General features: G+C 38.3%; 1 protein-coding gene across 1 annotated transcript; it reads left to right on the top strand.

Annotated features, from left to right (window-relative positions):
• The first annotated feature begins 9,254 nt into the window (after positions 1-9,254).
• LOC126080861 (olfactory receptor 1440-like) lies at positions 9,255-10,190 on the top strand. Its single transcript, XM_049892052.1, has one exon. The coding sequence runs from the start codon at positions 9,255-9,257 to the stop codon at positions 10,188-10,190; it is 936 nt and encodes a 311-aa protein (XP_049748009.1).
• Positions 10,191-13,087: the final 2,897 nt, after the last annotated feature.

Raw genomic sequence — 13,087 nt, 5'->3', positions numbered from 1 at the left:
GAGAGCAGTGGGATGCAGACCCCAAATTCTCATAAGACCAGACTTAATGGTCTAACTGAGACTGGAAGGACCCCGGTGGTCATGGCCCCCAGACCTTCTGTTGTCCCAGGACAGGAAACATTCCCGAAGTCAACTCTTCAGACATGGATTGGACTGGACAATGGGTTGCAGAGGGATGCTGGTGAGGAGTGAGCTTCTTGGATCAGGTGGACACTTGAGACTATGTTGGCATCTCCTCCCTGGAGGGGAGATGAGAGGGTGCAGGGGGTTAGGAGCTAGCGAATAGGACACGAAAAGAGAGAGTGGAGGGAGACAGCGGGCTGTCCCATTAGGGCGAGAGTAATTGGGAGTGTGTAGCAAGGTGTACACGGGTTTTTGTGTGAGAGACTGACTTGATTTGTAAACTTTCACTTAAAGCACAATTATTTAAAAAAAATATATATATATATATATAAAGCACATGACAGTTTTAAATCCTGCGTCTAACATCTAAGGTAGAGATACACCATTATAACCAAATTGTCTTATATTCCTTACATATACCAAAACACCAAACCCGTTGCCGACAAGTTGATTCCGACTCATACCAACTTTATAGGACTAACTGGAAGAGATCCATATTTGTGCCCATTCCAAAGAAAGGTGATCCAACAAGATGTGGAAATTCTTGGACAATGTCATTAAAATCACGCACAAGTAAATTTTTCTGAGCATCATTCAAAAAAGGTTTAAGGAGTATATCGAAAGGGGAATGCCAGAAACTCAAACCGGATTCAGAAGAGGACATGGAATGAGGGGTATCATTGCTGATGTCAGATGGATCCTGGCTGAAAGCAGAGAATGCCAGAAAGACGTTACCTGTGTTTTATCGACTATGCAAAGGCATTCAACAGTGTGGATCATAACATATTCTGGATAACATTGCAAAGAATGGGAATTCCAGAATGCCTACTTGTATTCATGAGGAATCTGTGCGTAAACTAAGAGGCAGTTTTTTGAACAGAACAAGGGGATATAGTGTGGTTTAAAGTTGGGAAATGTGTGTGTTAGTATTGTATACTTAATCCTTATTCAATCTATATGCTGAGCAAATAATCAGGACTGGGGGAAGACTCATTGATAACCTGCGAAATGCAAATGACACAACCTTGCTTGCTGAAAGTGAAGAGGACGTGAAACACTTACTGATGAAGATCAAAGACCACAGCCGTCAGCATAGACCGCACCTCAACATAAAGAAAATCAAAACCTTACAATTGGACCAATAAACAACATCATGATAAACAGAGGAAACATTGAAGTTGTCAAGGATTTCACTTTCCTTGGATGTACAATCAATGCCCAAGGAAGCAGCAGTCAAGAAACCATAGACATATCACATTGGGCAAATCTGCTGCAAAAGACCTCTTTAAAGTATTAAAAAGCAGCTGTCACTTGAAGTACTAAGGTGCACCTGACCCAAGCCACGGTATTTGCAATTGCCTTGTAGGCATGTGAATTAGGAAGACCAAAGAAGAATTGACACCTTTGACTTATGGTGTTTGTAAAGAATGTTGAATATGCTGTGGACTTCTGGTACAACCAAGAAATGTGTCTTGGAAGAAGTACAGTCAGAATGCTCCTTAGAAGTGAGCATGTTGAGACCTCATCTCACGTACTTTAGATATGTTATCAGGAAGGGCCAGTCCCTTGAGAAGGACGTCAAGGTTGGTAGTGGGTCATCAAAGAAGAGGAAGACCCTCAACGAGATGGATTGGTACAGTGGCTGCAACAATGGGCAGTATATCATTTTGTTGTATATGGAGTTGCTATGAGTTTGAACCAACTTGGCGACACCTAACAGCAGCACAGAGTAGAACTGCCACATGGGGTTTCCAAGGCCGTAGCCTTTAGAGAAGCAGACTGCCACATCTTTGTTCTATGGAGGGGCTGATGAGTTTGAACAGCTGACCTTTCAGTTAGCAGACAAATGCTTAACCACTGTGCTACCAGGGCTTGTTGCCGTGGAGTGCATTCTAACTCATAGCAACCCTACTGGACAGAGTAGAACTTCCCAATAGAGTTTCCAAGGAGTACCTGGTGAATTCAAACTGTTGATCTTTTAAAATTGTAACTCCCCACACCATAAATTTTATTTTGGATTGTTTGAGGAGTTAAAATGTGCCCCCTGTTGCCATCAAGTCGATTCTGACTAATAATGACCCTATAGGACAGAGTAGAACTGCCCCATACAGTTTTCAAGGAGCACCTGGTGGATTCGAACTGCCAACTTTTAGTTAGCAGCTGAAATTCTTAACCACGTGCCTCAACGGTTTCCTAAAAAATGCCAAGCCAAAAATAAATGAATGAATAAAAGTAGGTAAAATATTTATCTGGTCTCTGAATAGGGAAGAACACTGTTTAGAATTATTGGAAGAATTAGAGTAGAACGATTTGCTGTCAAAAATGAAATTTTCTTAATATTAAGAAATCCCAAATAAAATTAAACGAAAATGAGAAATTAGGAAATAGGATTTGCAACAATACAAGAAATCTCCTATCTAGAAATTTATTTTACGAAAATTTTCTAAGTATGAAACATTGACTTCAAGTTATATTTCAGGCAATCACTTAGATTCTGCTTAAATCCCATAGACACAAATTGTTCAAAGTGGAACATTATATATCCATTAATATAAAATTTATGATTATGAATCATTTCAATAATATAAATGATAACATGTTGAGTGAGGCAAGTATATTATAATATTCCATGTGTAACAGAGAAGACTAAAAAAAAAAATCCAGATGAGAAGTTTTCAGTTAAGATGATATCTAGTATTAGAATCAATATTCTAATGATGCCTTGGTCTAAAAAATGTATTCTGAACTTGAAGGAGCTAGAAGTGAAAATAGAATTAGCAAGGGAAAACTCCCACATTTCTACTGCCATCACACTAGAGAACAATTACCTGGACAGGATAATTAGCTCTCCTCTCTCCAATTTGAGCCTAAGGAGGGATTTAAGTGAACCTCAGGTGGAAGCACCTCCCTTATCATGGATGGCCAGATTACATGGTCAAAGCAGAGTCTGGAGGAGGCAGATTCCCATAGGCAGGTTCCCTTTAGAAGATAATTGCAAGTAAGTAATCAATGAATTTCCCAGGGATCTGGGGCACCTCAAGATTCAGGACCTGGAGGGAGACATGGATGGTGCTGGATTTCCCAGAGTCCAGTGGACTAGACAACCCAGTAGCCCACCTTCCTCACAAAATCCGGGTGGCCCTGCAGTCATCAGTAGCATGTGGTGGCATAGTAACATTGGCGTTCCATGAACCTGCCTGCCATTTTGGGACCTTTGCTCCTCCACAGAGCTATGTCTTTGTATTTACTGGCTGTCTTCTCTCTTTGTGCCACAGGTATGCTCAGATCTCAGGTCTTTTCTACTGGGAAGTTAAATGTTTTCCCGTGATGGAGAGGTATAACAGAAATAAAAGTGTGCAGCTAGGTGAATAATACCTTGAATTTAGGGATTTGCCATGGTATGAAGGGAAGGTTGCTGTGATTCCTTGTACCTTTTCTCCCCACGCCCTCGTCATGTTCTAAAAGATTATATTTCCTAACAGCTGCATTTATTATGTAATAATTTCTTTACTTAGTATAATTAAAGCAATAGTTTAGAGTTTCTGTTTGCTTAGCATAGTGTTCAATAGCAAGACTTTTGGGGTTTACTGGTCTTGGTCCAAAATCTCTGCACCGCCATTCATTAACTGCTTAACTTTGATGAGTTATTTAGCCTCCTGGTGCCTCAGTTTCCCCATCTGTAAACTGAGGAAAATGATGCCCATAGAGAATAGATGAGAAGATGTATGTGATTTGTTGAGAACTGTGCCTAGCACAAAAAGTAAGTGGTCAATAAACAGAAACCATTTAAATTAGTAAAAGTTAACACACCAAATTAATATAATTCTAGCAAGCAAAGAAACTTACATTTTAATCATCCTGAATCAAAAGATAATCTCATTTAGTACAAGGAATATTGAGAATCGCTCTGCATTCCTACCGTTCAACTGTTGGTGGTGGTGGTGGTGGTTGCCATCAAGTCGATTCCGACTCACGGCGATGTGACGTGGGACAGAGGACAACTGCTTCACTGTTTTTTCTCGCCTGTAATACTTACGGAAGCAGATGACCAGGGCTTTCTTCAGTGGAGGTTTACAAACAGCAACTTTTAGTTCAGCAATCAAGAGCAAACCATGTGTGACACCTAAGCGTTTCAGGCATGTTCGGAAATGATTGAGGTAAGAAGTGGCATTCTAAATCTTTTACTGTCCTTTTAGTTCTTACTCCTTCAGAAGTCATCCTTGCTGTTGTAGTTGGAAAACCTCTTTCAAGTTTCTGATTTGACAACGTTAGCCACTTCTCTCCATGCACTTAGCGCTCTTAGGGAACTGGTCACGTTGTGGTCAATCACCATTTCTTAAGATATCTGCTTAGCAAGATCAACTTTCTTATTCAAAAACCATTTATATCACCTCTAACTTCTGTTTAGAGCATGAAGAGGAATCAGATAAAGTGACTGTTTCAATAACGTTTATTTCTACTCCAAAAGAAAATCTTTAAGAGAGAAGTATTTTTAAAAAAATTATTTTAATTACGATTAACCATAATAACAAGAATCCATGATCTCAATTTTAAACAATGCTAACATAATAGCATATAATACCTTTCACCATGGCTTTCTAAAACACACTACAACATCTGGTTGAAAAGTAAAATGGCTTAGATAATTAAAAAATTAGCCTACAGTGATAAAACGAGTGCCGTCGAGTCAATTCTGACTCATAGCAAACCTATAGGACAGAGTAGAACTGCCCCACAGAGTTTCCAAGGAGCGCCTCGGGAATTCAAACTGCCGACCCTTTGGTTGGCAGCTGTAGCATGTAACCACTATTTGTTTTTCATGAATTGACCAATTGTCTCAAGTTTTAGAAATGTGCCTTCATAGTTTTAAAGTGTTTTCATCAAAGGTAGTACAGAATTTTTGATCGGCTGCGTTGAATCCTGGGTGGATTCCCAAGGTTTCCTAGCACATAATGATAGTAGAAGTGGGAGTTGATATGTCTGTGCATGAACACATAAGATTTTTCATGCCCAACATTGATTCTTTGCTTGGCCTTGTGACTTGCTTTGGCCAATAAAACATCAACGAACGTGATACCGTAGAGACCTGATAAGAATTTTCCACTGGGGCTTGCTCTCTTGGAACTCTGAGATCACCATCCTTAGAGGAATCCTGGATGAAAGGCCATGTAGGTAGAAAATGCCAGCCATCGCAGTTAGGGACCAATGCATATGAGTGAAGTTACCTTGGACCATCCAGCCTCAAGTCATCTACCAGCAAGCTGCAGTCACACAAGTGATATCAGGTGAGACCAACATAGCAACCGTCCAGTTAACCAACAAAACTGTAAGAAATGATAAGCAGTTGGTGTTTTAAGTCACTAATTTCGAGATGGTTTGTTATGCAGTGATAGATAACTGATACATTAGGTGTTAAATAAATATTCAAAAATATTTATTTTTGCCTGAAAACACAGCTTAAAGTCTAACGGGGAAACTCATAAAAATAGGAGAGCAGTGAGATTCTTACTGTACTAGAATAGGAGACAGGTGAAGTGAGTGAGAGCATCCACAAGGGAGCTCCTGACTTGCAGCAAAGACTTTCCAGAGTAGACAAAAAACTATGCTTCCCTTTATATATTGTGTAATTCCCCCTTCATATCAAATTGCATATTTTCTTTGCCCTCCTTTCTAAAGATATACAAAGAACAATGAGGATTTTTTTAGATCTACTTTTCATCTTTCTTCTACTGCTTCCCAAATGATGGTTTTACTTCACTGGTGCCTTGCAGATGTCTGATAGTCAACAAACAACACACATGTGCTGAACAGCAGAGAGCACTGTCGTAGGTAATTCTGTGGCTCCTAAGCAGTGAATTGATTTGAGCTTTCTTATGAGAGAGAAATAAGTGGAACACATCTAGCCAATAGGATATAAAGCATGATTCAGGAAATGGAACATTCTATTATATTAAGTGAGAAAGCAAGAAAATGAGAACGATTATTTGTTTCCGAAATGAGTGTTAAACTGCTCTTGGTACCTTGTACTGTTCTCTTGGGTTGTAATCATGTGAATAATCCATTACAGAGCATTACTACCATCTGTTCTCCAAAAGTTTAGAAATGGTCCTTTCCATTTTGGGCAATTGCTCACCTGCCTTTATTTCCAAACTTCTAAATGTATTTTTATATAAATTGTGTTTTCGTTTGAGGTTCTAAAACCATTGCATCTGCAGTGAGTTCCTGTAGTAAAAAATTCTCAAAGAACACTGGATTTCCTCCTAGAGCTGCAGTCAGCTTCCTGCTCTTGATGCCTTCCTGTTGACGTCACAGACGATCAGACCGCACTAGTGTTGCTTGACCAGTTGACCCATTTCACATGCTTGAAGGAAAGTGAGGAAGCAGTGTTTATGCCACAGCACTGGGACTCTTATTTTTAATCAGACCCAGTGATAGTTGGTATGTCCTCGGTTTTGGATGGACAATGGAAAGTGAAAACAAACAAGAAAAGGAAACTTGAAGTAAGAATAACATCAGGCATCAGCATAAAATATGCTCTCTGTTTACTTTTTCAGTTATGTCACCTGTCCCTCCCATTCCAAAGCCAAACCCATTTGCCGTTGAGTTGATTCTGACTCAGGGTGACCCCACGAGTTTATTATCATTAAATCATCATCATCAATCATCATCTAAACATTTCCATTTCACGTCTCTTGTTTATCAGTGAATCAGAAAAAGTATATTTTGTGAATTTAACTTTTTTCTTTCTTTTGAATATTAATAATAAACCACCCAATGATACTAAAGGGCCAAAACCAAATCAATTTCACTGAAATCAAGTCTTTTTTACACATAATTTTATTTAGTTTTTTGTTATTGATATTCAGAATATACAAAACAAAACATACATTAATTCAACAGTTTGCAGGCATTTCTACAAATCTCACAATAATCTTCAGATCTGATGAATTCAAGGCAGACATATCGAAGAAGACACATGACAAAACTAGTATTTGCAAAAGAATCTTTTGCCCAATTTCCTGAAATAAAAATTTATCACAAATTCAGGCATTTCTCTCTCTCTCTAATGAATGTGTCCTAAGCACATGTAACATGATTCAGATCTTAGTGTGGGAACATTCTCTGGCTCTTGTTGTGGTCTTGTCACGGGACATTGATAGATGGTATTGAGTCAGTGCAATTTTCTCTTTCTCCGTAGTTAAATAATCCCCTTCCTTGGATATTGAAATCACATTAATAATGTCTTAAAATCTTGAATCACTCTTATTTCAGTGTGCTTGTCTACCATTATCATTGATCCCTTAAATATAAAATAATGATCCCTGTGACATAAGGAAAACAGTTAATGACTTTGTTTTACAGATGAGGAAACCGAAAGTACAAAGAAGTCACAGCAATGTAAGGACAGAGCTGGGAACCGAGAATCTATGCCATCAGACCCAGCTGTTTCAATCAAGTTTGGTTAGTTTCTGAACATCATAAAACTTTTTTTGAATATTATGTTTCTAAAAATTTTAATATCACCTCTTCTATAACCTTACTTAACAACTTCACCAAAGAAAAAATTTTTATCTGTTATTTCTTCCCAAGTGAATGTAAAAATGAAATGCAATAAAATTCTATTTCATTGACCTTGATGATTTCACTATAAAGATTTTCTGGAGGCATAAATATGAGAACATTCAAAAAGATCTCAGAGTGGAAAACTGAGGGGAGATTATTCTTACCAGTTGCCAGAATGTTCTATAATTTATTCATAAAATCGGATGATAAATAGTTATTAAAATGTGGTACAGGGCTGAACATACAGCATATGGACTGATGATTTCAAAAAATAGAACAGAATAGGGAATCAATAAATAATTACATTTACCTCATAACAATGATTTTATCAAAGAAGAAACCATTCAGTTAGTTGTGTTGGGACAAGTGGATATCAGTTTGGGAAAACAAAGCCAAAAAAATATCTCAGATTTATACTTCACATTATGCCCTGAAATATCTGGGACATTTTAAATGTAAGTATAAAAGTACAAAAAAAAAAAAAAACTTTAAAAGTATGTAAGAAAAAGTTGCCTTGTGTGAAAAAATCATTTTCAGAACCATAAAAATCACAGAAAATTGACTACCTAAAAGAATCTAAGGACATCTTGCTTGGTAAAGTAGAGGGTCAGTGAAAAAGAGGGGGGCCCTTCAAAATGTGGATTGACACAGTGGTACAACAATGAGCTCAAGCATAGCAACGATTGTGAGGATGGCGCAGGACAGGGCAGCGTTTTGTTCTGTTGTGCATAGTGGTGCTATGAGTCAGAACTGACTTGATGGTACATAACAAGAAAAACCAAAAAAGTACATACAGAAATATACTGCATTAACATCATTGATAATTAACGTGAAATTTGGAAATGTGTCAGGAAAACGTATGAAGGACAAAGAGTTAACACCCTTGACATATAAGAAACTGCTATGAATCGATAACAATTTTCTAGACAAATGAGCAAAAGATACAGATGAACAAATCACTAATATAAGTGCAAGTTAAAAATAATGAAATAATGTTTTTTTATCTATAAGATTGTCAAAGATTAAAAATAAATAATTCTGGACGGCATTGATGAAAGGGTGACAGGAGTATTGCCATGAAATCTTGATACTAGTGTAAATTGGTACAAACTTTTAGACAGTTATTTAGCAATGTGTGTGTATGTTTATAAAACCAAAACCAAACCCAGTGTCGTAGAGTTGATTCCTACTCATAGCGACCCTGTAGCACATAGTAGAACTGCCCCATAGGATTTCCAAGGAGCCCCTGGACGATTCGAACCGCCAACCCTTTGGTTAGCAGCTGTAGTAGTTAACCACTACACCACCAGGGTTTCTGTGTATGTTCATAGAAAATAAAAATACAGCCCAAACTATTAAGAGTAATTGGGAGATGTGATTCTAAAGTTAGTTAAGTTATTTTTTATAATTTTTTGTGTTGTTGAAAAAGGTCTCTTGACTATGGGTCAACAAAGTTTCATAATATTAAAATAAAAACCAAATCCACTGCCGTCAAGTTGATTCTGAATGTTAAAATAGTCAATCATTAGTGTGAGGACCTCTCTGTAGAGTAAAGAAAATTCGAGACAATGGCCGGAGGAAGAAACAATACAGCAGTCTCCAAGTTCATCCTCTTGGGATTCTCAGATTTTCCTAAATTCAAGATTGCCCTCTTTGTGGTATTCCTTGGGATATACCACTGGACAATGGCCTGGAACTTGGGTCTTATCACCCTCATCAAGATGGACTCCCTTCTGCGCACACCCATGTATTTCTTCCTCAAAAAACTAGCCTTTGTCGATATGTGCTATGTTTCCTCCACAGCCCCCAAGATGCTCTCAGACTTCTTCCAGGAGCAGAAATCCATCTCCTTCATGGGGTGCATCATGCAGTACTTCTTCGGCTCTAGCTTCGCTCTGACTGAATGCTGCCTTCTGACAGCCATGGCTTATGATCGATATGCTGCCATTTGCAGGCCTCTACTTTACACAACCATCATGTCCCCTACCTTCAGTCAGAAGATGGTCATGGGATCTTGCATAACTGGGTTCTCTGGCTCATTTATCCAACTGTGTGCCTTACTTCAGCTCCATTTCTGTGGACCAAATGTCATCAACCATTTCTTCTGTGACCTGCCCCAACTGATGATCCTGTCTTGCTCTGATACCTATTTCTTACAAGTTATCATCTCTGTGCTCACAGTGATCTTTGGACTGATTTCTGTGCTGGTAATCATGATATCATATGGTTATATTGTTTTCACCATTTTGAAGATCACTTCAGCTGAAGGTAGGTCCAAGGCTTTCAACACCTGTGCTTCTCACCTGACAGCAGTGACCCTCTTCTATGGCTCAGGCACCTTTGTCTATTTATGGCCTAGCTCTGATGGTTCTCTTAGCCAAAGCAAGCTTGCTTCTATTTTATACATTGCGGTCATTCCCATGTTAAATCCATTGATCTATAGTCTCAGAAACAAGGAAATCAAAGATGCCCTAAACAGATGGAAGAAGAGAATTTTCTCCTGACATCATTGTTTTACAAGGTTTTCCTTTATTATTCCAGGATAATAAAAAAAAAAAAGTGATGCAAAATTTGGATATAGGTTTTAAACATATGTAGTTTAGTCTCACTTCAAGATTGGTGGGAAATACTATTTGAGTCTGGCTAGACGTTCATCTATTAATAAATAGTACTTACTGGTGTTTGTTAATGGGAGTCTTAAGGCAGAATGTTTCTTTTCATCCTTATTTTTTAAATAATACTTTTTTGTGTTTTTGGTGAAAGTTTCCGCAGCAAATTCAGGTCCCTTCGACAACTTCTACACAGATTGTTCAGTGACGTTTTTCACAATGTGTCAACTTTCTCTTTCATTGTGTTCTCCTTGTTGCATGTCCAGTACTCCAGTTTCCCTGCTCCCTTATCTTCTCATCTTTCGTCTCCTGACATTATGGATTATGGGGTGCCTTTTAGGATCCAGGACAAAAACATACACAACAATGTATGGAAAATGAACCTTATTAGCCTGTAGTAGGCTGTGTGTCTGTGTATCAGTATCTGCTTCCCCTCCCCACCCCAGAGCAGGATTATGCTTCTTCATCCCTTTGAATTTAGGCTGGAGCTTGGGATTTTTTTCCGGGAAATGAAACATGAGTGGGCATGACATATGTCACTTCTAGACAGAGCCTTTATAAATGTCCTTTCCTGCATAGTCTTCTCCCAGTGCTCCCACTAGTGGATGACCCAGGGTAAGGATGCCCTCAACTGACCCAAGATGGATATGTAGTGTTATCGAGAAATAAAACTTTATTTTGAATTGGTGGTCAAGACAGCATATCTTTGTCTATTGTAACTACTACAGAAATTGAACAGGTAGTGGTGTGCTATTGTTTTTAAAAAATTAAACCTTTAGCATTTGTGTCATTAGAGCTAGGCTGTGGGTGTGAAAGAATCTTACTGCAAGCTAGAAGGATAACAATTCATGTTTGGTGCAATAAAGTCTTTGATAGAACTCTTATGTCAGGGTAGAGAGAGGATTTGTTAAACAAGATATAAAAAGGGCAGACCATGAAGGATTGATAAATTTAACTTGAATTTATCTAACCAACACCATAACCAGTTTCTGTCAAGTCAATTTTGAGTCATAGTGACCCTATAGGGTTTCCAAGGTTGTAAATCTTTCGGGGAGCAGACTGCCACATCATTCTCCCTTTGTTCGGGTCACCGGCTGAAAACTTCACTTTCTCTTTGCCACTTGAGATACTCCAGCATCCTGCTTGGGTCTTGTGTGTTTCTCTTGTTTCTCGGAAAGTTTTGTCAGTCAATAAGAACCCTTTGTTTTCTTTTTGGCAGAGTGTAAGTCTGGTGCTTCACTATGAGAATATGGGACTCCCCATTTACAGGAAATACAGAGGAAAACATATTAAAGTACACTCTGGAGTGGCAATCAGCAAACTCCAGGCTTTGAGATTCTCCACAGGACAAACATGAGTTTCAAAGAGAAAGAGAGAGAAAGGGAAAAACTGAAATAGTGGCTAAATTTAACTTAGCATTCAGGGACGAACACCTGAGTGATAAAATTATGAAAAAAAATTGAGGAAGTGGTTATCATGAACTCAGGCTCCCTTAAGTGGGAAGGAGGGGCTATGATTGGTGGGGTAGGTGGAGGGCTTCTGGAGCGGATGGAAAAGTGTTGTCTTCTTACCTGGGTGCTGGCTACAAGAGCGTTCTCATAATAACTCATTAAGCTGTACCTTTCTTTTATGCCATTTTCTCTATCTGAGTTACTTTTAACAATCAAGTTTAAAAATGATCGATAAAAAGTAAAATATCAGATTATAGTTATGTTGTAGGTAATATATGTATTATATATGTAGTCACAGATAGGGTGATCAGGAATGTCTGAGTTCCAGGTACATTATTATTAAAAATAAAATTGAATACAAGGTAAATCTCTGATAGTAAGGAAACTATTAGATGAATAAAACTTTGAATAATATATTATTCAGACATTAATATAGTATTTATAAAATTTTGAAAAGATATCAAAATAACATTGTATAAGAAAATGTGAATAAAGAACTGTACATATAATATGACCTCAGCTTTTGTAACAGTATGAACAGAATAAATAGAGAAATTAAAAAGACTTTGTAAAGACTTTTAAGAGCTGGATGACCACACAACCTTTTTTATGCTTGTTGTCCTGACGTTATTATTAATAACACCCCACACCCCTCATGTCCAAGGAGTTCCTGGGTGGTACAGATGGTCAATATGCTTGACTGGTAACCTAAATTTTGGAGTTTTAAGTCTATTCAGAGGTGCCTCGGAAGAATAGCCTAGTGATCAACCTCCAAAAAATCAACCATTGAATACCCTGTGGAGCACAGTTCTACTCTGACAGACTTGGGGCCACTATAAATCAGAATCCACTCAGACTTTGATGGCAATTGATTCATGTCCAGTGTAGTGCAGTGACAAATGACACATGTTATGGTCACCCTAATTTGAGAGTCCCTCCCAGATCATATCATTCTAAAATCGGGAAAGGAATATTGTTGCTTCTTTCAGTTAGGTCATGAGGGGCAGAGGATAGCGTGGAGAAATGGAATCAGCTGGGAACATTTCTCCATTTGTTTTCTCCATCCACCACTCTAGAGAATAATTAGCTGAAAATGGTGCCTTCTGTTAATTGGGTCTGCTTTCTCCACGCTGGACCCTGAGGAAACATTTAAGAGAATCTTTAGCTGGAAACACCTCTCTTGCAGCAATGGCCAGTGGGAACCATGGGTGAAAAGCCCAGAGCTTGGGAGAGTGAACGTCTGCATCCTGAATGCTCATATGATGATGTCTGTATCATCATCTAATTTCTGAAAGAACTCTATGCACATCTTGGGATCAAGAGCACAGTCACCACACAGGT

The sequence above is a fragment of the Elephas maximus genome, chromosome 7, assembly GCF_024166365.1.
Source record: "Elephas maximus indicus isolate mEleMax1 chromosome 7, mEleMax1 primary haplotype, whole genome shotgun sequence".
Taxonomy (NCBI): Eukaryota; Metazoa; Chordata; class Mammalia; order Proboscidea; family Elephantidae; genus Elephas; species Elephas maximus.
The sequence above is the reverse complement of the archived record's forward strand: the minus strand, read 5'-3'. Positions and strand labels throughout refer to the sequence as shown.

What these genes read in the sequence shown, in the direction of transcription:
- LOC126080861 (XM_049892052.1), top strand. Translation starts at nt 9,255, where the DNA reads ATGGCCGGAGGAAGAAACAATACAGCAGTCTCCAAGTTCATCCTCTTG.